Consider the following 27,504-nt stretch of genomic DNA (forward strand, 5'->3'; position numbering starts at 1 on the left):
AGCCTGCCTTAACTAATGCTATATGCTCTATTTTTGCCACTCCCCCCCCCCCCCGACCCATTATAGCAGCTTTTAGCCCACTTTGCCGCTCCTTTATGTACACTTTTTACACCCTTTTAGTGGCTTTTTGCCCATTTTGCCACATCTTACCTATTTTTGCCACATTTGTGACATTTTGCCCCTTTGAACCCATTGAATTTCCCTTCAGGGATAAATAAAGTTCTTGTATTGTATTGTATTAAATCTAATATGGCCACTTTTGACCCCTTTATAGCAACTTTTGGCCCCCTTACTCACATTTTTGCCACTTTTCACCCTTTTTTGCCACCAGTGAGCCTTTTGTTGCCATTTTCACCCATTTTTACCATCATATCTGCTGCCTTTGACACCCCCCCCCTCCACTTTTTGCCCATGTGTGTCTCTTTTCTTCTACTTTTATGGCATCCTGAAATTTGTGCACATCATGGCTTAACTCCTAAATCTGACATTTCTTTCCTGATAATTTAGTTCAGTGTGCCCATCCACTTAACCAATAAAACGGCAATTTTTTTAAGAAATGGGGATTACATTCTTAAAAGCTCATATAAAAATAATGTTTGTTGGGTAAATAAGAATGATTATTATTCAGGTAAAAAAATAAAAATGATTATCCCATGGGCCATGATTTTGCTGCCCTCCAAAGAAGCTGCGCCAGTATCCTTCAATCACCCTACATTTACGACAAATCTGAATAAAACCCCATAAATCATACTAATTTAATCGGGCCATACATTTTTAGGTATATGTTTTGAACAAACTAGTTTTAGCCTGTTTCTAAAATGCATCATTTAAGGTTAAACATTTACCTGTTATTATTATAAACAAAAGCAAAAGCTGCATGAGGAAACAGTGTGGTCACAAGAAGAGACAGTGTGACTTACATAGGCTATGAATCCACTGCGTGTCTGTATGACATGGGGTGGGGGGGATTGTGTATGAACACTGGATAACTGCAGCAGCAGCAGAGTAGCTCGGTGCTCACCGCGGAGAGGACGGCTCTCAGACTCACAAGGGTTTTTTTGGTGGACTCCAGGAAAACAACCAGGTGAGTCTCTTTCCTTCTTCACCCTTCAAAATGAGCTTTCACGTCTTTCCCTCACCTTCCCTACGCACATACACTCCCCAGACATCCATATGAACGCAGGTGAAGGTGATTAAAGAGTGTTTTTCCTCTCGCGCTGCTGCAGTCCAGGTCGGACAGGTGCACATGGGCGGATGTTTGCACGTTAAATGCGCGCGGACTATTTACAGACGTTTCTAACCTCATATTACTTACGTGCAAGTTATGTGTGGTGATGAATTACTGAAAAGATGATAAAGAACGTGTTTCTGCTTTAAATGAAGTCACTTTTTCTTACGGGCTCACGGCTCTGTTCTTAAAGACAAAGGTATGGTCGAAATTAAACAGGCTCACGTGCGTTTGAATGTCGTTTACTTGCTGATTCTGCCTGTCGTGTTGCTGAAAGAAGAAGCTAATGTAGCACGTGAGACAAAGGCAAGGATTTAGACTGAGTGATGTTGTTTTGTGGTGGTTTATCACGTGAAAAGTTCATAAAACTAGCTCAGTCAGCACATGAAAGGAGATATGGGTGAGTTAGAGGTGTATTTTTGGTCAGACGTTCGTGTGTTGTGTTTTGTACTGAAAATGTCATGCTGCAAAGTTCTCCATTGTGAGAAGCCTTCATTTTATACATGATTCATAGAGTAATAGTAGTGACCATTTAGATTTATGTCATGCTAGAGTACTCTTTAGCATTACTGGATTATAAGCAACATTAATTTGACTGTTATTTCACTGTGGTTGGATGTGAAAGTTCAGCCATATCTGACTAAAAGGATACTAGGGATGCATGGTATTATCAGCATGATTGGATATTTGGAGACATTTGCTTAAAAGTAGATTATCTGTTGAGGCAGACATAAAAATTCCTGCTGATATGTCCGTAAATATCTGTCACATGTAAGTTTGTGGAGTTTTAGACTGGACGAACAGACCTAACAGATCAGCTAAGTCTTTGTTCATCTACATGTTTTAAAGTATGTTTCAAAGCCTGAAGTTTTAGGTCTGAACTATATCTATAACAAATACACACATGCCAGTGTTTAGTCCTGAAACGTTGCCAATGTATTTGTGCAATTTAGACAGTGTGCTTTTGGCAGCTTTTGGTTAAAATAGGCTAGAACTGAAGCCTAACCACTAAAGTTTATTCAAGACTTTCAATATCAATCATCAATTAGAGGATGTGTAATTTTCTATCAAAATATGTATCAAAATATTTTTAAATACTTTAAAGTATTAGATTAGTATAAAATTTGATTATAAATACGCCACTTGTGAAAAACTGGACTGATACAGATTCTGATGTTTTTTTAACAACCTCTTTTTTTCGGAGTAAGACTCCCACTATACTATTATTTTCTGTATATTGTCTGTCACATGAATTACAGACCAATCAGAGCAACAAAATGTGTAGTTGAAGGCATCTGCAGGAAGCAAACAACACAAGCTCAAAAGGCAGACTTGAGTGATGTTCACTATCAGTGGAGTCAGTGAATACATAAAACTGAAACCTGTCAGGAGAGGAACAAAAACATCTTCATGCATAAAAGCTTTCTGTGTGGTTATTTGCTTTTCTGTTAACCCTCTGAGATTGCTCTTGTATATGTCAAGAAGTGACAGTATAAAAACTTGAATGACTTTTTGACCATAAATCCTCGCCTCTTACTTTTCCCATCTGGAAGCAAGTTGTTTTGCTGTTCCAGTGATGCTATCCCTGCCTTTGTAGCCCTCATGGAAGCTTCACTAGCGAGCCTGGAACTCTGGTGACTTTCCAGGGTCACTTTGGCTAATGCTAACTGCCATTTTTTATCCCACAATGTTTTGTGATGGACTTTGACAACCAATGGCAGGCTGTTCCGTCATTGAATCATGCTTTGCCAAACTCTCAAAGACAGCTTGAATAGCTCATACTAGAGAGAAAGAGAGACAGAGAGCCTGTGATGTGGCCCTCTGTGCCACTGCAGACAGGAACTGATACAAATAGTGGCACAAATAAAACCAACAGAAAGAAGCACGAGGCCTTTTTGTAAGTATGTGAATATTTTGAAGATTTTTGTCACAGAATGATTATTTTTTTACTTTTTGGTTTCTAAGAGAGGGGGGAACAAGTTGATGCCAGAAATGCCCGTGTCATTCTTTACTATGTGCCACATATGAAAATATTTGTTTAATTTCTGTTTAGTTTTTTTCTTTTTTATTTATAATCCCATACTTTTTTTAAATTCAAGTGAAATTACCACAGCACACATGTTTTTAAGTCTCAGCTTGTCCTGAAAAAAGGATGTTTAGAGCTTGATTGTGCACCACAGGGTTGATGTTTTGCAAGCTTTTTAAAACAATAAGTCCAGGTGAAACTGAATGTAAAGATAGCTTAGTGCTTGAAGGGTTAACAAAGAAATGTTTTCCAAGACTGTCATTACAGCTCCATTCAAGCTAATCGCTTCACTGGTCCCCATTGCTTACCAGCTTGCCCATAGTTATTGCCTCTTGCTCCTCATATCACACTGATTGGCTGGTCATTTTCAAAGCAGGACAAAAGTTTCAGCTTGAATCTTTGCAAGATGGATCTGCCTGATGACAGACATGGAATCTGTCCAATCCATCAGCTTTGCAAGGTTAGGTTTCTTTGGCCTGCCTTGAATCAGCTGTTAGGTGAACTAGATGCCAGTATTAAACTGATTGAACACAACAGATAAATACTAACTACTGGTATCTGTTTATGCCTCATCATTTTCCAATGGCTGACGCTTGTCAGCAGGGATATCTCCTAATACCGATGTTAAACCGGCACATTGGTGCAGAACTAGACTGTCAGATACATGTGTAAGAAGTGCAATACCAGGTACTAGAATTTTATATGCATGCATTTTTTAAAAGATTTTTGGGGGGGCTTTTTGCTTTTCTAACTTTTCTAACAAAAATATGTGCTCATGGCCTGTGTACAATCCCCTCAAGCACCAGAAAATCCAACACCCTCCACCTTTCAGAAAATGTGTGCTGAAACATGGTATTGACATCACTACCGCTTGAATTTTGCCAGTATGACGTCAAAGATTCATATTCTGGTATCATGACAACCTGGATCAGCCAATTCATTTATGCACATATAGGCTGTGCTATTTCAAGTTTGTACATCAGAAAATGAGTCAGATCAAGAGCACATATTGAAATAACTGCAAGTTATGTGATGTTGTTAAGCCGCAGTGAGATTTTATTTCTAGGGTTGGTGAAGTGTTTTATAATGGAGAAGAAGCTATAAGTTCAAAGGCGACTTTCCAGTGACTCATAAATTGGCTTTTTGATGATAGCTGTGATTTTTGAATCAAGATTAGAGTTATTTTTATTAAAAAGTGATATGATCCAAGAGCTGGCTGTGGTTAGGAACCCTATATGATGACTCACCTTCAGGAAAGAGAACTCTGTCATCGCATATCATGTAGTGGATTAATTTGATAACAGTTCATGCACACGTCAAACCTCAAAGCTCTTTTAATCACTAAGCTCTCTTTGTATGCATATCGCCTTCAAAGAAATCCCCCTATTCTCAATTTGGACATAATGATGGAATTCTATAAGGGTTAAATGAGCCATATGAATAATAAAGACCCCTCCGTTGCCCCTATACTTAATGTTTTCATTGCATAAACTGGCTGATTATTTGCATCACAATCAGAACTCCATGTGTCTTTGTCTAAAGATTTAGATTGCAAAGAATATGGCCCACAGCGTGAACCCAATCATTCTTCTTTACTGTGTGAGTAATCTTATTTATGGTTCAGCTCTCAGACCCCCATGGTGAGAGACAGAGCAGGAAAATATCGAAAAAATATTTTATTTGGGTCTAGCATATAAGAGGCAAAATTTCCTCAGTTAAGAAGAGAACATTCATTTTTCCATTAGCTGATATTTTAAGCATAAAAGTAACAGTGTCTGTGGTTTTAAGCTGCATTTATAAAAGGAAGACACACAAATAGCTCACTAGTTTTATTGATCTTTCAGCAGGAATACCAATCCAGGTGTTTTGCAAATCAATCTGTCCTGCCTGATAGATGTTTGTATTTAAAATGTCTCTATCTGCAGATCTCTTCAAATTCAGAAGGAAAGTGGGATGGTTGATAAGCACCAGAGATTTCCATGTAAATTGGGCTAAAATAGCATTGTAGATCTGTTTAAACGCCGGATGTTTAAACAGGAAGGAACTGATCATTTTTCCAAACTCCAAGTTGCTTCAGATACCGCCTGCTGTTTTGTTCGATTCCTTTTTTCCTCCCATCATGCGTGACGCGCCGCTCGTGCCACTGCCAAGGCTGACGTGTTTACCTTTCCCTCCTGGAGCTTGGGTGTTTTCGTCAGCGAGGAAACACAGCACCCTGTCAGCGCCCGTGCCAGCTCCTGTAGTACTGTACACACATAATACAAATGCAGATGTGTTGAAATAAAAGTGTGTTTACTGTGGGTTACGTGAGGGCAGCAGCTGACGAAACCACACCAAAGGGCTTTTCACCCGTATGCTGGTTGTCTGGTTGATCTGTTGTCCCTTTTTTGCTACAGCGGTTTTAGATGGCTTTCATCAAAGAAGATGAAGGATCTGCTTCACTTTAATGTAATATGAGAAATACACCAGTTCTATAATGGCTTAAGACAGGGTGTTCAAACTTTTCCACTGAGGGCCACATACAGGAATATATAATGATGTTGTGGCCACTTTAACATCCACAAGGTGAAGTATATAAAAGTTTGTAAAACCAATATAGTGTAGGCTAAGATATGCTTAGTGACTGCGTATGCCTAATTGCCTAAATGCCTCGTTCACTGACAACAGAATGACACTGATTAAGTCAGAGGAAGAATGAAAGAGGAGTTGGGGTGGAGGAGAGTTGAAAGAGCAGCTTGCAGAGAGAACAACAGAGCGTGGCCAGGCAAGAGCAGTTTAAATAAGGAAGAATGAGAGTGATTTGCTAAAAGCATGCCCACAGAAAATCAGCTGGCCATCAGCCAATTAGGACTTGGGAGGTTATGGCAGTGCTCGACTCCGTGACCTGCCTGAACTAACCCTAAACGCTCAATTTTTTTTTTAAAGACTTGTTTTTGGGCCCTTTTTTGGATAGAGGAGGACAGTGGATAGACTCAAAACAGGGACGGGGGGGGCATGCAGCACAGGGCCTCAGGCTGGGTTAGAACCTGGGCTGCCCGCATACATGGTGCACGCCTCAACCACTCGACTACTGGCACGCCCCCAAATGCTCAATTGTATGGCTTACAAGGCAAATCAACAATAATATCCAGGTTTTAGGGGGGGCAATCTGATTTCAGGCTCTGCCTCTGGGAGACTATTAGTACTGCTGTTTGCTGCTGTAACCCATCAGGGGGTTAGAAAATAAGATGTTATCATTTTTATTGGTGGTATGTATACAACGTTGAGTGTTGTTTCAATTTAGCCTCATGAAAAAAATATCTCAATAAGTTCTTCTTGTCAAAATGTTTGTTTACAGAATTAGCATGGTAGCACCGCCATGTGCTGAAACTATGAAGTACAATATAGTCAAGCACATGCTTCATGTTCAAATGTGGGCCATTTTTCATTTTATTTCTAGGATTTGCTGCGGACCTATCAAAACTGAATCGCAGGCTTCATTTGGCCTCCAGGCCACAGTTTGGACACCCCTGGCTGAAGAGATAGCAGCACATCTCCCAATCTCAGTTTACTTAAATTATGTTATTTTGAGTCAATGGTCCATTCAGATTCACTGGTTAGCAAATACTGACTTTCATCAAGTTCTTCTGGTCTTAAAGTTGTGTTAATGTCTTTTACAACAGAGAGCAGGCAAGGTTGCCCTGTTAGTTTTGCTGTATTTACAGTTTCCACTTGAACATGTCCATATGTGACCTTTGGAGCCAAAGTTTGACCCAAAATCTTGACTAAACATTTACTCACTGGCTTGGTCTCTTGGCTTTTTTCATCTAAAGGTCTTTGTGAGCAAATAGAAGTGTAAAAATAAATTATGTCACAAATAGATGAATGTAGCTTGATTTTCTGTAGGAATCCTCAGGAAAGAATACGCCAACACAGGAAACCTAAAATCAACTTCCTCTATACTGTCCAGGATGAGCTAGGTAAGATTTTTTGCAGCACAAGAACGTATTTGACAAAAGCTTTAAGAAGTAGTTCAGGTTAATCTAAGGGTAAGGGGATCCCTGCTCCGTCACACGCTTTTCTTTCTCATCTCTTACTGTGTCATCTTCTAGGTCCATTTCAAAGCTTAGCACCCAAACTGCTAGCGGAGAGGTCATTATCCTCATTGTGCTTCATGCTGGGAGTGATTAGCAGCAGCCGCTATGGAGATTAAGCTGGGAAATTCTCCAGTGTCACAATGCGGCGGAGCGGGATTCACTTTGTTGACCCTTTGATCAGTGACAGAGCCGGAGAGCGGGCAGCCAGGCGGAGATTGAGTTGATGGCACGGGGCCTAATCTCTAGATTATCCGTCATGCTGCTCCGGTGTGCACACAGCTAATTAAGAGACAGAGATGTGTGGAGCTATATCACGTCACAGGGGTGCATTATTTAACTCACTAAACTTTTGAAATAGTCTTTTATGTAACAGCACCTTACTCATTCACTTTGGCTAATTGGTTGTAATCAGAGGTTGATGATGCATATTGGTGATTCATTTTCTGCTCATGCTATCAGGTAGGCAAGAAAGCTCTTATGAGGTATCTTTTCTCTATGGTTCATTGTAACATCATGGATGTTGTGCAGTGTCTGGCTTAGTTTTAAGAGAGGCTTGGAAAGGCTTTGAAGTGATAATGTGTAACTTTTCCGCCCAGTATAAGAGTTTCAAAGTTGATCTAAGAGAAATAAACTCTAAAGAGGGAAAATGGTATATAACGTAGTTCCACAGAGTGCCCAGATCCTCTGCTTCCAGCAATATGTAAGTTCAGTTGGCTTCGGTTTGCTAACGAGAACTTCATACGGGTTTATAGCCCTTGGTCACACAGTAGCTGTCAACTAAAAAGAAGCCAATTAGCCCATCTTAGTACTGTTTGATCCAATGGCTACGAGATGGAAGAGGACGGTGACAGATGAAGCTAAGAAAATAAGAGAGAGTGACTCTGCAAGAAGCTAGACAAAAAGCATGGATCCAATGGCAGCTTGTGCATCCTTGCAGATATTATTCTTAACAAACTGTGATTTAATGCTTAGCTATGTAGTTGTTGATGGTGTCATTATAGTGTCATGTTTAGCATCTTCACTGGGTGCAAAGACGACAGGTTTGCACTTCCAATAGATAGATCCATCTTATGCTTTGAAGTTGTCTGTTTCCTTGTTGATCATAGAATTAGCTTGGAAAGTTTGAAATCTTGCAAAGCTATTTCAGCTAGCATGCAATAAATTTCCCCTTTCCAATGTAGATGTTTAGCTACAGTCTGTAGACATCATGGCAACAGTTAGAAATATACACACAGGGCTGTAGATGCTAGCAGGGTCTTTTTGTGCAAACTATGGTAATAGTACTGTTCCTTTTTAGTCAGTTTAGTTGTGGGATTTGCCAACACAACTGAAAGGGAGTTGGCCTCCCTTGCTTCTGGAGCCTCTGGGTGCATGGGTTTGCACCCCCGCACTGTTAAGCTGCTTTGCACACAGACAACTGCAATTGAAAGACCTGCACTGTAAAAAGCCCAACATTTTTAATTTCGAGTGTACAAAGTAAGTGTTGGGTGAACTTTTGATAACCAGTTGATCACATTATATTGAGTTTCTTAGAGATACATACCAAGTGATCATCTCAAATTTAACTTGAGCCAGCGGGGGAAGTAGGTTGTTCAACTACTTAAGTTGAACCAAGTGAAATACATATTTCTTTTACCAAAAAAAATCCCATAACTCAAGATTTTTAGCTATGAGCACCTTAATCAACTAAATAGCAACATGAAGTATTACATGGATATTTAGGTACATTTGACTACTCTTCAGTGGTTTCAGTCATCGCTGCCCCTTTAAGAAGGACTCGTTGGCTGCACTGACAGGGAAGCTAGTCTATACAGCATAACAGATGGGTACAGTTTCTCTGTGGTATTTAGAGAGTTTTAAATGAAATTGGGCTCAAATGTATGCTCTATTGAAAATTTTTGAAGCGTTTTATTTCTCATCCAGAAAGCTTCTGTGTGGCACTATTTTGCAATTCATCATTTGACTATGTGGTCTTCCACCACCGCATATCGTCATATCCTAGAGAGCAGCGCTGCTTGGGCATTCAGGCTCCAACAGAAATTTTCAATCGAGCATATGTTTGAGCCAACATTGTTTCTTGTCCCATTTTTTACTTAAAACTCACTAAATTATGTTGTGAAACTGTACCCCTCTATTATGCTGTATAGAAGTGTCATTGACGGCACAGCCAGTGAGTTCTTCTTAAAGGGCCATTGCTCTGGAAGGCTAGTGCCACTGGTAGTGACAAGTACCTCATATGACTCAACTCTAAAAATACCAAAATACCCCTTTAAGTTGGGCCCCAGAAACTTAAAAAGTGGTAAACTTGTTACTTAACTGTTTGACATTGGGCCCTCATATTTTTTTTTGTAATATGTGTGGAGGGTTACTGTTGACACTGCAGCTGTTCAAAGAGCAGCATGCAACATGAAAGTTGAGGGGCAAGTTCCTCGGGACTCCTTCAATGGACTAAAAGGAAATCCCTGCACAAAAAATAGACTGGAACATGACTTCTCTTGAAGAGGACTCTTGCACTGTCCTGGTTGATGGCCATCAGGAGGCTGGAGGAGGACCGGGCCAAGGTTGACACATTGAAGTGCCGTTTGGCATAAGCTCCCACACCTGACATGACCTGACCTTGTGGGTTGACATGATACTTTGGCTTTTCTTGAAATCTTTGTCAATTTTGCATCCCTGTTTTCATTGACAAATTTGCGTTGTCTAAGAAGGGGATGCATTATAGCACTATGCAGGTTTTATGACTGCTCGGTAGGGTTGTCCCGATCAGCATTTATGGCCTCTGATCTGATTTTTTAATATTGAATATCTGCCGATACCGAGTCCTGATCCGATACTCACAATTACCTAGACTACAGTTTCAGTTGTTACTACTAGATGTCTCAAACTTATTCAATTTAACTCAGTAAAGCCAATATTGTTGTAAAAAACATAAAATCACAGTTCTGCTCAGAATGGTGTAATAGCTCTGTTTCACTTTAATTATCTGTCAAAAACTTATTTTACATATACACTTAGTGCAGTGTTTAGTATTCAATCAGACAATCAAAATCCACTTAAAGTAGTCAGCTGAATGACCTGAGCAGTCAAAAAAGTGAACTCAAATAACCTCAGATTCACTTAGAGGTGGTGCAAGAGTCAGTAGTCCCAATAACATATGAATTCAATAAATGAATTTTAAATATTACAATTCCACTTAGAAATTAACTTGACACTATTAGTCACAACAAAAACTGAACTCACAAAATGAATTCAAAACATCCTAGCTCCACTTTAAAGTGGTGTAAACAGTTTAACTTGAATAGGATCAAAAACATATGAATTGTACAGATTCAAAACAACAGTCTTTTTTAAAATATGGCAGCTGAATCTGAGATGTAAACCAAAACATTAACACTGGAATAAAATACTGCTTTGTTGTTACTGCTGCGTTTATGGCCTGTTGTAAATTATGCTCCATTTACACCAACTGACGTAAATGATCGGCTGGGCTGAGTGGATCAAATTGTCAATCGCCGATCAATTAAAAATGCTTAGTACTGGCCCCGATCCGATACATGTGATTGGGATCGGAACATCCCTGCTGCTCGGTAGCACTCGGAGAGCTTCAGTAGGTGCCTAAGCACCCCAAAGCATATTCCTACATAATGTTGCTTTAAAGCTAAAGAATAAAGGTGCAGAGAGAACTGACAGAATGCAGGTGGAATTTTTGCTTTCTTGACTGATAGGTCGAATTGTTGACTTAAAGGGCGCAGCCTTAGCCAAAGTGACGAGTTCTCTCAGTGAGACACCTTGTGTATCCAGACAGCTTTTATCTCATGATGACAGCTGGAGCAAACTGAGTGATGTGAAGTCTGCTTCCTACTGTCTTTGTGCAGATATCTCCTACACTTATGCGTTTATGTGCTTGTAGTACTGCTGTTATAATGACGAGAAAACTGTGCTTGATCAAGACAGAGTCAGCCAGGTAGCTAGATTGGCTAAGACACATTCCATTAGCCCTGATATATAGAAAACAACATCACTGTAAATTTGAAATTACTGAATGCATCACTGCACTGCCAGTCTACTGATGGCTGTTACTTTCATTATGAACGCAATAGTCAATAGTACAAGTCTGTTCAAGATTGTTAGCGTCTCTGAAGTGCCAAATGAAAGTTTTTTGTAAATTGCATTTGACAAAAATCTTAATTTCTCACCAGGAGGATGAAGAGATAGAAAGAGACAGCGCTGCTTAGCCAAAACTTCCAGTTGTGCTTATTTGACAGCAGCTGATCTGGACAAATTGGATGAGAGTGAAAATGGTGGCAACACTTTGCTCCAATGGCTCCCAGACATGGTTAAGATTTTTGGGGAGCATTTCATGTCTTTATTGAGGAGACAGGATGGTTAACTGAGTCAGGCATAGGGGACAGGGAGTTGGGAAAGGAGCCACAGATTAAATTTAAACCACTGATGTCCCATCAGTCAGAGTTAAATCTTAATAAAAATGAAGATTGACTTTCTTTATGTTAAAAAAGAGCCCCATGCCGAAGTGGCATTATTGGTCTTGAAAAATATTAATCTTTCAGTTTGAGTTACTTATACTTGTGCTTTTAAATGTTTCAAGAACAATTTCAGAGTTTAAACTGCAATCTTCTTATTCTTTTTATGTATTGCAATGATTAAACTCCTTTTGTCTTACAGTAACACCAAAAGAGACATTTTCTCAGTAAAAGCATCTGTAGCGTCTCATATCCCAAAAAAGCAAACATTAGAGAAAAGTTTTGACCAAAAAAGTTTTAATGAGTTCAGGAAAACTTGAATACAGAGAGTTTTTAAATCTTTTCCACCCCATTATTCATGAAATGACCCCTTTATTTTATTGTATAGGTTTTGCTGCTTTGAGGATGGGCTCCAATGATTGTAGTAGCAGGGGCCATTTTTCTATAGCTCATTAAGAGTGCTTCTAAATTCAACTTTTTCCCCATGCTTTGTGCACCTTTTTTACCTAAGCAGGATTTTGAATAGCGGTCTTTTGCAGCCTTTGCTCTCAAGCCACAGACCCTAACACATCTAGTGTGGATTGACTTTAAAGTACAATTTCTGTCTGTTTTATACATATTCTTCTCTTTCTCTGCACAGATTGATCGTGCTCTCATCAGAAGGATAATCTAATAATTCCTCTGCCTCCCACTGGGCCTACAAATACTCACTTCTCCAGCTCAGATTTGCGTGTTTCCACAAATTGAGTGCAGTCCAGGCTGCCCTTGGACCCAGGAGTGCCTGTTAAACATGAAGGACCAGAGGCCAGTCCAGCCCCTGCTGCTCCTGCTGTTCCTCACGCTCTTCGCCCTGATGTCACAGCTGTGGGCTTTCCCCTTCAGCCCATCCCTGGACCTGGATGTCACTCCGAGGACAACTGTCTTCATGAAAGGTGAGCCACACAGAAATTCCCTGACGCTATTTAAACTATGAGGTGCACATTTATATTCTTACAAACACTCGAAAGGCTTTACACTAAACCACCTCATTCATACACTCACTCACACACATATAGCTCAGCCCTCAGGGCATTTTGGCACTCATTATTTATATGAGTTGAAAGAAAAAGATGTGTGCTGTTTCACTAAAACCATTTAAAGTTAGGTCGGCCCACAGATTTTGCCTATGTAACAGATTTTTTTGCTGTTGTAGCTGAGTAAAGAGATTATAGATGCAGTTGAGCTGTTTGGGACTTTCTCTGGACTTAAAAAAACTTCACTTGTCATCTTCAAGAAAATCCATTTAGGAAAAAGTCAGTCTTTGTACAGTTGTACTTGTCTGGCAAATCTTCTAACATGTTAACTAATCCAGGCCTAAAAATCCTGGGTGTAGTCTGTACCGCGTATTCACTCTTAGCCAGTATAACAGGGATTTATATCTGTGGTGGACATTTGGTTACCAAGTGGAAACCCTTAATGCTTTGTTTGGATGCATCTCTGCATACTAAAACTGGTTTGATACTTAATAGATCAGACTGCATACGGAGGTGGTGGGATGCCTTCATCCACATTGTGTGGTTATGTCTACGCAACACACAATGGCACGCATTACACATTAGCCGTTAGCTGTAATGCTATTACCATGGTGTTTAGCTGTGAGCTTGCAGAGTTGTCATGCTGTCGGAGTATTTCACTCTGGTGTGGCATATCTTGCAAATGACTTGACTTGTTTGAATCATTGCTGTCTTTAATGTTTTGCAAAGCCAAAACAAGTCCACACATCCACTTTGAATGCAGCAGAAGCTGCTTTGCTGGATAGGCATGAGGCTCGCTCACGCTGGAAGGCTCACATGATCTAGTCTAAACAGAGGAGAAGAGGTGAGAGTCAAACAGCTGAATGTCTGCTACCAACAAGTGGTTGGAGATTAAAATAACAGCACAAAACGACTGCATCAACAAAGTTCATTATTCCATCCATCCATTTATCACTTCACTTCACTTATCCCGTTCGGGTTGGTGGGGAGCTGGAGACTATCATTGCTCTCACTGGGCGAGAGGCAGGGTATACCCTGGACTGGTTGCCATTCAATCGCAGGGCACAAAGTTAATTATTGATTAACAGAATAATGATACAGCATTTTAAAATAATGATACAGTATTGCACCATGAAATATTGTGATATTATAGTGTACCGATATTTTCTAACACCATTAGTTTTTAACAAGTTTGCGTTGCTTAATGCTAATAGTTCCTGAGAAACAGCTACACTGTCAGCATGTGGTCGCATCAGTCACACCTGTAGCTCTTAGGGGTCCATGATCACACCTGCGTGATTTCATCATGTCCAACTTTTGTCACATGACAGCATGAAAACAGAGTCACATTTTGCATTGCTATCTCTTTTATTTTTGAACTGCCATGCTATCACTTTCTTTCAGTTTTTGTTTGATGTCAATAGGCCAAGTAAAACAGAGATATGATCATTTTAATTTGATGTAAAAATGAATGTTACACATAGGGGACAGTGGGCCATGCTGTACAGGACTGGCACAGGTATAATTTTAGCATATTGTAATTTAATTTTAAAAAGGACTATATTTTGTTTTGGATAACACTAAAAAAAAAAACAATTTTTGTGGGGTGTTGTTTTTTTGGGGGCCCTATAACTAATACAGTAAATTAAACTTAAAAAATATATAGTTTTCATTTATTAAAGTTGAGGTAGTGCCGAAAAAGATTATACCAAACACGAGCATGGTATACTTTTTCTGAGTGCTTTATTTTGTCAAAAGAAAAATAACAAAATAGCAGGGTTAATTTTGTACTAATTGATAACTTTTTAAACCATAACAGATGTGGTAATAGAAAAATAAACCCCTGTATATCATGTGCCAATGAAGACTCAAACTGTTCAGACCAAAATCACATTTTGAACCTGGCTCTGAACAGGTTTATTTCTTCTGTACAACCTGGCATTTTTATATGTGGTGTGTATGTGATTCCTGGGGCTTCTGCAGCCAGCCTCTAGTGGACACTCAAAGAACTGCAGTTTTTCTGTGCTTCCGCACTGGCTTTATTTTCAACAACAGATGTTGCCACTTGATTTGTAGCTTACAGTCTGACTCTTTGATCTTCATTCTGTTTACATCCCCCAAAGCATTATGGGAATTGTAGTTTAGGATGATTTGATCATCTCACAAACTGAACTTAAATGAGGAATACCTATAGGGCTGTTGTAACCTCTGATCCAGATGTACACCTGCAGTGACTCACGTGCTTAAAGCCCACTGAATGCTCACCTGTCCTCATTTGACGCCGCTCAGGTTCCCTTCTCCCCTGCTCGTTAAAGAAGTGGCACAGTTTCCAAAAGTTGGCCCTGAAGATAGCTCCTACATGCACAGAGTTATTAATCGTCTCTCTTAAGCCCTGTCCTAGATCACAACGCTCAGCAAACACTCCTAATGAAACAATAGACAGGAGGCCCTCATAAAAAGAGAACCAGAGCACTGTGGATCTGATGAGTGTCCGTGCAGAAAATACTGCTGAATCGGTTTATTTTGGCTCAGAGCGAGTATTTACTCACATCATCAGCACCTTCCTTCCTTTACCTTACCCCCCTCACCTTTCCCCTCCCTCGCTCCCCATCACTGCGGCAGAGGCTAACACTGCAGCTGCAGCGAGAAGGGGAACCCAGCACCAGCAGACTGATCGCACGGCTTTGCTCTCCTTACCGCCGCTTCACCGCTCTCGCACTCACTTCAGCCCTCTGAGGAAGAGTATTATTAGAGGAGGGATGGAGTGAACATGTTGGCAGCCGAGCTCTCCTGTGCAATGTCATAAGAGCCATTGAGAGTGTTGCAGTGAGACGATTGTGTGGTGATTGGAGGATGTAATGTTTTACGGTCTGAATCACAAGCACTCTGAGAATATGACAGAGGAGAAGCTGGGCTTTTTGTGTTTGTTTGTTTGTTACTTCACTGTGATCCAAATTGGAGGGGAAATGTTTCCAAGATGAATATTGGTTTGCAGTCAGTTGGAAGGAGTGAATATTGTGTGAATGTTTCTCCTTCAGGCTCCAAGTTTTGCTTCTCAGACAACAGATTTTGTTTTGCTGTTTGGAATATTTAAGGAAGAGTATTTATGGCAGACCCTGCAGCAGCAAGAAAAACACAAATAATGAATATGATGCTGCGTCTAAAGTTGCCATCAATATATTCACACATTTTGCTCTGACGTCAGGCTCAGGGCAAGACAAACAAAAGCTATAATGTTGCATTAAAGACTGACATATAAACATTGGTAATCTTACAAATAGCCTCGCTGTTGGTGCATGGCTTTACGTTTCATTATTCTAAGACAGAAAATCTAAAGGGATATTTTTCCTCATATTTTAAGCAACCTTATATTAAATAGTAGTTTTAAAGTCAATTTAATAATACAGTGACTTTCAGTGGGGGCATTAGTGTCTACCCTATTTCCACATAACACCCCTGTTGCCTGCTTTCACAACTTTGTATGCAACTTGGGCCACAGCTCTTTGATGAGAAGCTCACTGTGTTGGTAGTTTACACAGCAGCCTTCAGCTTTCAAATGTTTGATATCACATCTAAGGCTAATGGCACACTCACTCTAAACCCAGCTGCCTTGAAGTGTACTGAAACCAGTTTGTCTCCGCTTCCCAGTCCCCCACTGGCCTGCGCTTACATTGCTCTGAGTCTGTCGTATGTCGTCATATAAACCTGCTACAAAAAGTAAGGAAATTTGGGTTTGGTAGATTATTTCTTTTATTGTAACAATGCTTCTTAGCAATAAATCTTATACCGTTGGAAAGCCTGTTTATTTCCCTTTTAAATGATGCCACATTTGTAAGGAACATGCAATCGTGGGATGAGCAGCAGAGCTGAGTATGTAGGTTACACCCATGAAAAATTTGCCAAATCTTCTCTGACAATGCCAAACAGCTTATTCTGTCTTTGACTTGTTTGGTGTTGCTGGTCACCAGCCTGGTCACACACTGCTGTGGGATTGCATCCCATTCTTCAATCAGGATTTGTCTCAAGTCAGCCAGTGTGGTTGTGTTGGTCACTCTGGCACAAGTAGCATGCCTAAGCTGATCCCTCAAGTGTTTAATGGGGTTGAGGTCAGGACTGCTGGTAGGCCCGAATTCTGGAGGTAGTCTGATAAACTGTGCTCTGTGGGGGTGTCACCATCTTAGAGGATAGAGCTCAGTCCCAGACTGTGGGATTGCCACTGGTTGCAGAGTCTCATCTCGATATCTCACTACATTGTTAACAAGCCTCATTTTTCCAGTGAGGAAGATGCAGCCCCAAACCATCACACTTTTTGCACCAAAAGATGTTACTGTTTTGGTGCAGCAACCAGCATAGCATTCTCTGCATCTTCTCCACACTTTGACCCTATGATCCAACTGCCGTAGGCTGAATCTGGACTCTTGGGAACATAACAGTTGCAAATCAGGCATCTGATTGTCAACATCCGGGAGTACCAGAAGCTCAAACAAGAGTCGCTTCTGGCAACACTAAAATAAGCTGTTTGGCATTAGCAGAGAGGATTTGACAATTTTTTATGGGTGCAACCCACACACTCAGCTCTGCTGCTCATCCCTCAAATGATAATTTTCTTACTTTCTGTGCTAAGTTCATTTTGATTCTTTTTGGCCAGATGTGTTCTATAACACTCCTGACTGTTTAAAGTGATCGTCAAGGGGAACTGTTGTAGTGATTTTATATGAAGTCCAAGTTGTGCACCAGTGGGCCACATGAGCACTTGGACCAAGCCAAAGCCGACCTTGTCATTTGTGCCAGGGCCAAGGAAGTGTACCGTACTTGAGCATGGCACAGAGCACTCACACTGGTCAAACCAACTGGACTTTGGACCTCAAGTGTACATAGCATGATACAAGTTGCCCAGTGTAAGTGAACCAAAAAAGACGGAGAAGACATATGAAGCTAAAGAAAGACAGTAAAAGAGAGAATGACCAAGCAAGAAACATAAGTTGCCTGGTATTAATTTGTCACCCCTGCCCCTCAAACATTCTGAGCCCACCACTGAAGAAAGATGCAGGAGTACAAGTACAAAATGACTCAATAAAGTCCAGTGATCCTTTTTAAACACTTCTGTTTTGGAGAGGTTTCAAAAGAAAGATTTTTGACGATAATAAACTCCATCACTAGCTGTGACTGTCTGAGCATTTTTGGCAACAGTGGCATTGACTTTCTAAATAACCCTAGTCACTTAGAAAAGTGCAGTAATAAACTAAATGAAAATTCTGGACTAAATTACTTCAATGGCTTATTAAATGAGGCAGCATGAAGACCTCATTAAGTAAGTTTTTTAGTGAATCATAGACAGATCTCATTGCCCTTTCTGAAAGCCTCCCTCTATCTGTCATCCCTCTGGCTATTTATTTACTCATCTCTGCGCCCGACTCTGCCTCGGATCATAAATCATACATACTCTGCTTACTGTGGGCACTTTTCTGTGCCGCAGCCAGAGTCAGTCTCTCATCGCAGATTTTATTTTTCTCTTTGCCCTCCTAGAAAGTTGTCCTTGACCTACTTTCAAACCATCAGGGGAGGGGAGGCATGTGAGTGCATGTGAGAGTGCAGGGTGTGCACGTGTGTCAGCATGAGTTTCATCAGTCTGTGAGTCCATGTGTGCCAAAGGAGTTTATTGGTGTTGGGTACAGAGGGCTATTCGGGCATACATGTAGTCACATCATGTAAAATCTGCTCACATGAATCTTCCGTCACTTTCCCCGTGGTGACACATGTCACTTGACAGGGCATGCAGAGAGAAGAGCTGTCTGCCTGTGTGTGCAGAAGTGTAAATAGAAAAAGGAAGATGTTGTCTGTGGGTGTCACTACCTATGGGAGACTCTGTGGGAGGATTTATATTATGCCTCTCATCTGAGGTGGAAGGACACTCATTAATTTACAGTATGCTGTGCAGATGGCCTATATGAGTGGGCGTACAAGGACAAGATGTTTTAGACGGAGGTATGATTTATAAGAAGGAAAACGACACAAGATCCCTTCCTGCACTCTTTAATGAAAAGAAATGGAAGAAAGAAGAACAGAGCATACTACCGTTTACAAGGCCTTGCAGTTCTGACATTTTTATTTTTGTATTTTAAGAAGATAAGCAGTTGTGATACTTAGAATTTGCATTTATCACAAAAAGCTGTAGTTGTTTATATAGAACTATTGTGTAGATGTAAAGGGTTGGCACCTATAAGGAGAATTATCTGCACTTCCTCTTAACTGTGAGTTGTTTCAGCTTCATTCATGCCAGTTCTTTAATGTTAAGGCCACAGCTTTCCATATAGACATCTCATTATACAGTGCTGTGAAAAAGTGTTTGCCCACTTCCAAATTTCATATTTTTCTGCACACACCTTCCAAAAACTCCAGCTTTTGCCTCATCAGTCCACAGAATTTTTTCCTAAAAGTCATGGGGATCATCAAGATGTTTTAGTCAAATGTGAGGCAAGCCTTTGTGTTCTTTATGCTCAGCAGTGGTTTTGGCCTTGGAGCTCTCCCATGGATGCCATTTTTGCCCAGTGTCTTTCTTATTGTTGAATCATTTACACTCACATTTACTGAGTCAAGTGAGGTCTGCAGGTCTTTCGATGTCACCCAGGGTTCTTTTATGACCTCCTTAATGAGTCGTCGTTGTGCTCTTGGAGTAGGCTGGCCACTCCTGCGAAGGTTCACCACTGCAACAAGTTTTCTCCATTTGTGGATAATGGCTCTCCCTGTGCTTCATTGGAGTCCCACAGCCTGAGAAATGGCTTTATAACCTTTTCCAGACTGATAGATGTCACTGACTTTGTTTCTAATCTAATTTTTGAGTTTCTTCAGATGGCAGCATGTTGTGTTGCTTTTTGAAATCTACTAGTCTACTTAACTTTGTCTGACAGGTTCTATTTAATTTGTTTCCTGATTCAACAAGTCTGGCAGTAATCAGGTCTGGGTGTGGTTAGTGAAATTGAACTCAGCTTTCCAAAAAAATGTGGCTAATCAGAGAGATAAAGGCCTAAATTTGTACTCACAATGACATAACAGAGACTGAATTAAAAAGTTGCACGGTCTTGCTCCAATTTGGCACAGCACAGTGATGCACAAGCTGCTGCAAATAACCACATGAAGATCTCTGTCAGGATGGATGGACCCAGTGTTTTCTTTGTTTTTCAATGAGTGAAAGAGCCACAGAATCCTTTTACTGCTGTATTTCTACACAGTAAAGGACAATTTACTTCATAGTACTCTGTGTGCAAAATCATAAACTAAAATTGACATAAAAACCCTTAATTAAGGTTTCAGTCAAATTGTATTAACTCTGAAAAAAATTGCCTCCCCAATCCACCATTTACCTTTTTACTTGTTTGATCTTGCATGAAATTATTTTCCCATTACAGCCTGATGCATGTCGTTTTCAATTACAGCACTATCTGAACAAGTGATATCATCGGATTTACATTTTTTCAAGCATATTTCATATCAACTACAAATTTGCATTTAAATCGTCCTATTTTAGTTTAAATTCTGACAGCAAACATCCACTTTTTATGGTTTATTTTAATGTGTACATTATTGACACCTTATCTCTTCTCTTCTGTGGGCCTTGTGTGTTTGCACACTGCCCTGCAATCTTATGTCCTTATATGGGCATGAAAGAGGCGTTTCTCTATGCTATTCAGGAAAAACATGCTTAAGCTTTCAGGTCAAGGACATGGCATTTGCTATGAGGATAATTCAGCAGCTTAAGATCATGTCATGAATCTGAATCTGAAGTTTTTCTTCATTCAAATTTAAGAAAAATCTGAAGAAGATATTGGAAATGAAGGCTCTTTGTTTTCTGGGAAAACATATGAGCAAAAATAACTATTTGATATCAAAGTTATGGTTATTCTTTTAAAAAGAAAACTAAATCACTGCAGTAAAATTCTCTAAGAGAATAAGCATTAGTTTCACTTTACCACCCAGTCATGTTTCTTTAATAGTGATATTACGCATTTGATGAGTCATTTTTCCTAAACAGGCCCTGTTTGTGTGTTTATGAGACCGGGTTGCTGTTTTTCCTCCCAGAGGTGGGATAAATGCCTGACTGTGCTCTGAACTCGGTTGTTCACCCGCTGGGTATCTGCTTCTGCTTTTTCTGCGTGTGCCACCAGACCTGAAGTAATGCTGTCGTGAAATATTGATGCATAGTAAGTTGTCTGTCGCTGCTGGGAGAAGCTGAGATGGCAAAAAGAGGTCTTTTGGTTGGCAGAGAGTTTATGTGAGGGCGGTAATTAACCCTGTCAACTTGTAAATGAGGACCTTTCTTCATCCAGTATTGTAATTAGAGCGACGAGGACAGAAGTCATTGGCGGTCAGCCGTTTACTTTGCAGCCAAGTCTATTATTGTCTTCAAAGAAAGCTTGGGCAGCTGTGCATAAACACAGAAAACATTGATTATTTATGCACTTTAAATGCTTGAACGCAGCTGCTTTGGCTGAAGATGTTTAATGAGTGTTGGAGCTGGTTGACAGCACTGTTAGACACCACTTCTTTATACACTTTCTCTACTCTTTTATTCTATTCTGTGACAAAATGAATGCTTTCCTTACTTGAATCCACTAAGATCTCCTTGCTGCTTTGATGCCATCACCATCTGATCGTGCTGATTTGAGAGTCTGACAGGATCTTCTTGGTAAAACTCTGATAAGCTTCTAGCAAAACCTGAAATAACACAGGGAGTATTTGTGTGTTGTATGTGTGGAGCTGGCTTCCTTTCCTGAGATGAAAGTCTTGGCTGGCTTTCATCCCACCAGTCTTCATGGTGTAAAAAAGTCCCTTGAAAGTTTTGGATCCGACACAAGCAAAGAAAAGGGTATCTTGTTTGTGTCATAAGATGTGCAGTAAACTCAAAACTGTCTTTCAAACATGATGCTTAGCAGGCAGTCTCTGAAAGCGGCTGACATTCATGAAGAGCTGAGCACACGTTTGACCACCACGTTCCTATTACTTAAAACCACACGATTGCGCACAAATATTCGTTTTCATTTTAGAGTTCTCTTTAAAGCCCCTGTGAGGATTTTAGCTGGTTATGAAAGAAGCTAAAAATTTAAAAAAGGCTTCTTTATAAACTAGAGAGGCGAGCAAGGCTATCAACAAAAGGACTGTATTTCTGCAGCACCAATTCCAAAAAAGTGGTGTAAAGTCTAGCTTAACAGAATGCAATGATTTTCAAATCTCATAAACTCACATTTTACCCCTTTTTCTGAAAAATATTAGGTCATTTTGAAATGAATGGCAGCAACACATTGAGAAAAAGTAGGGAGGGGGCAAAATAAGGCTGGAAAAGTAAGTGGTGCTAAAGCATTTTGCAGCTAATTAGGTTAACTGGCAAAAGGTCAGTAACATGACATTTTAGAGAAGCAGAGTCTCTCAGAAGTAAAAATGTGCAGGGGTTCACCAATCTGTGTAACACTGCATCTAAAAAAAAATTCATAAAAAATGCTTTTCACTGAAAATTGTAAAAACTATGAATGTCCCACCATCTGCTGTACATAATATCATCAACAGATCCAGAGAATCTGGAGAAATCTCTGTGCACAAGGGACAGGACTGAAGCTCAATATTGGATGCTCATGATCTTTTGGCCCTCCGGCAGCACAGCATTACATACAGATATGATTCTGTACAGGAAATCACTGCATGGGCTCACAAACATTTCCAGAAATCATTGTCTGTCAATATGGATAGCCATCTACAAATGCAAAGAAAAAGCTGTATGTAAACATGATCCAGAAATGTCGCCATCTTCTCTGGGCCAGAGCTCATATAGAATGGACTGAGGCAAAATGGAAAACTGTTATGTGGTCAGATGAATCAAAATCTGAAATTCTTTTTGGAAGCTGCAGAGGCTGTAGTGGCTGTCAAGCTTGTTATCAGCGTACGGTTCAAAAGCCTGCATCTCTGATGGTATGGAGTTACATTAGTGCCTGTGGCATGGGCAGTTTACACATCTGGAAAGGTGCTATTGATGCTGAAAAGTAAATAGAGGAATATTCAGGAAAAGGCCTTTCATTTTCCTGCAAGACAAAGCTAAACCACATACTGCATTCATCACAATAGCATGGCTTCACAGTAGAAGAGTGCTCAGCTGGCCTGCCTGCAGTTCAGACCTTTCACCAGTAGAAAACATTTAAAGCTCTATAAAAGGAAAAATGTGGCAAAGAAACCCCAGGACTGTTGAGCAGCTAGAATCCTACAGCAATAATGGGATAACATTCTTCACCCAAAACTACATCAACTGGTCTCCTCACTTCCCAGATGTTTACAGACTTTTATCCCAACTTTTTTTGAGATAAGTGGCTGCCATCAAACTCAAAATGAGCTGATATTTTTCTTGAAATGGTAAAATGTCTCAGTTTACACCTCTGACAAGTTATGTTCTATTGTGAAAAATATGGGTTTATGAGATTTCATTTGTTCTAGTGTGGCCAAAGTTCCTTCTCTTTCAGACTCTCAGTCCATCCTGATTATGGTAAGACCAGCCACAGCAATTTATTAACAACAGACAGGCTAATATAACATAGTATACAACTTTTAATTCCAGGGAAGATGGCACTTTAGTACCCATTTTCTTGGATCAAAACAAAACCCACTTACTCCATCAGACATTAAAAATAACTGCATTCAACCCTAAATACCAAAAAGTTGGAGGGCTGTCTAAAATGTAAACTAAAAAAGAATGGAATTATTTGTAAATCTCATAAACTCATATATCAGAACATTGTGCCTTTTTAGTTGTTTAAGCTGTCCACACCATTGGCACCTGTGCAACAGCATACCATCAGAGATGCAGGCTTTTGGACTGTGCACTGAAAACAAGCTCTTCTCTTTAGTCCGCAGGACACAGCGTCCGTGATTTCCAAAAAGAATTTCAAATTTTGATTCATCTGACGACAGAACAGTTTTCCACTTTGCTTCAGTCCATTTTAAATGAGCTTTGGCCCAGAGAAGACAATGGAATTACTGGATGGTGTTTACATATGGGTTCTTCTTTGCATGATACAGCTCTAACTTGTATTTGTGGGTGGCACAGCAAACTGTCTTGACAGAGATTTCGCACAGAGATTTGTCCAGATTCTCTGAATCTGTTGATGAAATTTTGTAGCTTAGATGGTGAGATACTCAAAGTTTTTACAATATTACAAAAACATTTTTCTGGAATTGTTCCATAATTTTTAAAAGTAGTGTTTCACAGATTAGTGAGCCTCTGCCCATCTCTACTTCTGAGAGACTCTGCCTCTCTAAAATGCTCCTGTTATGCCCAGTCATGTAACTGACCTGCAGAATGCTCCTTTCAGTGTTTTTTTTTTTTTTTACTCCTCCAGCCTTTTGTTTTGTCCTTTAGAATTCTGTTTTGACTTACACTTTACATAGCGCCCCAACTTTTTTGGAATTAGGGTTATATTTTGTTATTTTCAATGTCTGATGGACTAAGTGGGTTCTGTTGTTAGTATATAGCTGTAATTGTCCCGACCATAATCAGGATGGACAGAAAGCCTGAAAGACTGGAAACTTAGATCAATCTACTAGAACAATTAATATTAGAGTTCATAGATTGTTTTTTTGGTTTCTACTTAAATAAATATTATATAACAATATATATATAACAATATAAGCTCAAAGCCTATCCAATCATGTCAGTCCTGAGAATTGACCCAAATGCACTTGAGTGAAATAGATCCAAATCTAAAGAGACCACTGACACAGACAGCAGTTTGATTCACCACTAAGTGCCAAGCAGCAGCAGTCTAAAAGAATAACAGTTAGTGTCATTTTCCCCACACCTCGCTGTTTACACTCTCAGCCGAGTGTCAAAGAAACACAAGAACGAGGTGTTTGTAAACCAAAGGACAGTCTTAACTAGATTTACCCTCCACTGAGGAAATCGCTTCAAGCAGTCAAAAAGGATGGCGGAGTTGGACTGAAATGTTCACCTACGTTTTACCACTCACCTTTGATATATTTGGGTGGAGGCACAAACCTTCAAGTGCAACTCAGAACTAGCCTGGATAAGAGAGAACTATCTTCATGGAGTCATACCAAAAGAAGGAAGTGGTAAGATGTGCCTTTTTTATGCTGTTGCAGCGATTTCAACCCAACAGAGGTTATTTAGGCTTCTTCAGTTTGTTAAATTGTGCATCTAGTAAATCAATAATACTGTTTTTTCCTACTTGTGCACAAAAGTACAAATAAGCAACAGTTGGGCCAAGGAACGGAGGTTGAATAAGTCTGTCATTGTTCTTAGGTAAATGAGCAAAAAAAATCCTCTTCTGCAAGAAAAATTTCCACAATGTTATTTGCATTGAAATGAAGTCAGAGCACACAAATCTGAGCATGTTAGTGTAGTTTAAGCATGAAAACAAAAGAACAAATGTGCTTAAACAAGAACAGGGCCAACAGTACTAAATGAATCATGATCAACATCTTGTTTTAGCTCATCATTTTACACCAATTAGGCATTATCCGGTAATGTCTGGAGTTCACTTATTGCTCTTTTTATCCCACAATCCCTCCAGGCTCATATCAGGGTGCATTAGTGTGTCTGTAGTTATTTCCATCCCTACTCTTCTACTGTTAATAGAATTGGTATCATATCAAGGTCCCTGCTGTTGCTGCAGACCACTGCCTGTGTAGTCAACCACAGAAAAACTTGATCGGCCACAATTACACCCACACTCCGGCCAATCGATTGGTTGTTCAGGAAAAAAAAAAAAAGAAAAATGAAAATTATTGTAAGAGAGAGAGAACTCACCTCAGCTCACAGTCTGTGACAAGTTTATCATTGCACCCCTTCTTTTGATCTAAATTATCTTAGATATCAACATAACCTTTATGAAACTATATGAGTTATTTTAAGCCTCATTATGTTGGACTAAAGCTGACTCAGAGATGATCAGCATGCATCTACCTCTAATCATATAATATCTGTGATCCCGGCTCAATAACTATTTAGCATCATACAGCCTACAAATTATCCTCAGATTGTTGTATTAATTCATAATCATAACGATTAACAGGACTACTTGTGACAGCCCATAATGTGTGATTTATGAGCATATATCAAACAGCATGCAACATATATTTAACCAGGTGAAGTGAAAAAATAAGTCAGCTGGTTGGGATTTAGTGACCAGGATTCATCGTCATACTCTCTTCTGCTCTCTGTCTGTAACAGACCCTAACACTGACATTTAAATGAAATGATAAAGGGACTTATTATTACTTCTATATGATGACTGCTGAATTGAACAGGCCTTCAGCGCCACTTTAACACAAACGTCTTGTTGTGGAGTCTATGATATGTTGTTTAGAAGTTATTTACAGCATAGCCGCTGAATCAGAATATAACATGTTCTTCATCACTTTGTATGCCTCCCTACCTGCATGCTCAGTGACTTCAAGCGTGGTAGTGTCACAAGGCAAAAAGAAAAGAAGGCAACTTGTAAAATTTCATCCCTGCTATATCTTCCACTGTCAATTGTAAGTGATATTACTAGAAAGCGGAAGCATATAGGAACAGCAACTCAGTCATGTAGCAGAAAGGCACATAAAATCACAGAGCAGGTTCAACAACTGCTTAGGTGCATGGTGCATAAAAGTTGCTAAGGCTCTGCTGATTTAATTGCTGAAGAATCCTGAACTTCTACTGGCATTAATGTAAGCACAAAAACTGTGCAGCAGGAGCTTCAAGGAATGGGTTCCCATGGCCAAGCAGCTGCATGCAAGCCTCACATCACCAAGTCCAGTGCCAAATGTTGGATGGAGTGGTGTAAAGAACACCAACACTGGACTGTGGAGCAGTGGAAACGTGTTCTATGGAGTGACGAATCACGTTTATCTGTTTGGCAGTCAGATGGGTGAGTCTGAGTTTGGTGGATGCTGGGAGAACATTACTTGCCTGACTGCACTGTTCCAACTGTGAAGTTTGGTGGAGAAGGGATAATGGTATGGGGCTGTTTTTCAGGGATTGAGCTAGACTCCTTATCTCCAGTCTAGGCCAATCTTAATGCTTCAGCATATCAAGACATGTTGGAAAATGCAATGCTTCCAACTTTGTGGCAACAGTTTGGGGAAGGCCCTTTTTTATTCCAACATGACTGTGCACAAGGTGCACAAAGCAAGGACTATAAAGACATGGTTTTATGTTTGGTGTAGCAGAACTGGACTGGCCCACATCTAGCCTTGATCTCAACCCCACTGAGTACCTTTGGGAGGAACTAGAATGGAAGTTGCGACCCAGGCCTTCTTGTTCAACATCAATTTCTGATGTCATAAATGCAGGGGTTCAAATTCCCACAGAAACACTCCATAATCTTGTGGAAAGCCTTCCAAGAAGAGTGGATACAGTGCCTTCTGCTGTAATGGTTAGGTGGTTGAATACTTCTGTCTCCATAGTGTGTTTTATCTCTGTTGTGTTTCTTTGAAAGTTATGACTTTATCTACGGGAACTCAAAGAATAAAATAATCACTAGGAACAAACACCTCTTGTTCTACCTTTGTTGTGTCCTGTTTTATTAGAACTAAGGACCAAGTTTTGTATGGTTGCTTACATAACACACAGTAATGATCATTGACTCAAGAGGCTGGTAAAGAAGTGAAGAGATGCTTATATAATGCACACAGAGTTGAC

The 27,504-nt window shown here is 40.0% G+C and overlaps 1 protein-coding gene across 1 annotated transcript in view; it reads left to right on the top strand.

Moving 5' to 3' along the window:
- The first annotated feature begins 969 nt into the window (after positions 1 to 969).
- Positions 970 to 27,504, top strand: part of sema4gb (sema domain, immunoglobulin domain (Ig), transmembrane domain (TM) and short cytoplasmic domain, (semaphorin) 4Gb) — a 74,959-nt gene continuing 48,424 nt past the window's right edge. Inside the window, exons 1-2 of the mRNA XM_041815242.1 lie at positions 970 to 1,084; positions 12,452 to 12,743. Coding sequence (XP_041671176.1) covers positions 12,602 to 12,743 — 142 coding nt within the window. The 5' untranslated portion in view covers positions 970 to 1,084; positions 12,452 to 12,601. The remainder of the gene's footprint in view (positions 1,085 to 12,451; positions 12,744 to 27,504) is intronic.

The sequence above is a fragment of the Cheilinus undulatus genome, linkage group 20, assembly GCF_018320785.1.
Source record: "Cheilinus undulatus linkage group 20, ASM1832078v1, whole genome shotgun sequence".
Classification (NCBI taxonomy): Eukaryota; Metazoa; Chordata; class Actinopteri; order Labriformes; family Labridae; genus Cheilinus; species Cheilinus undulatus.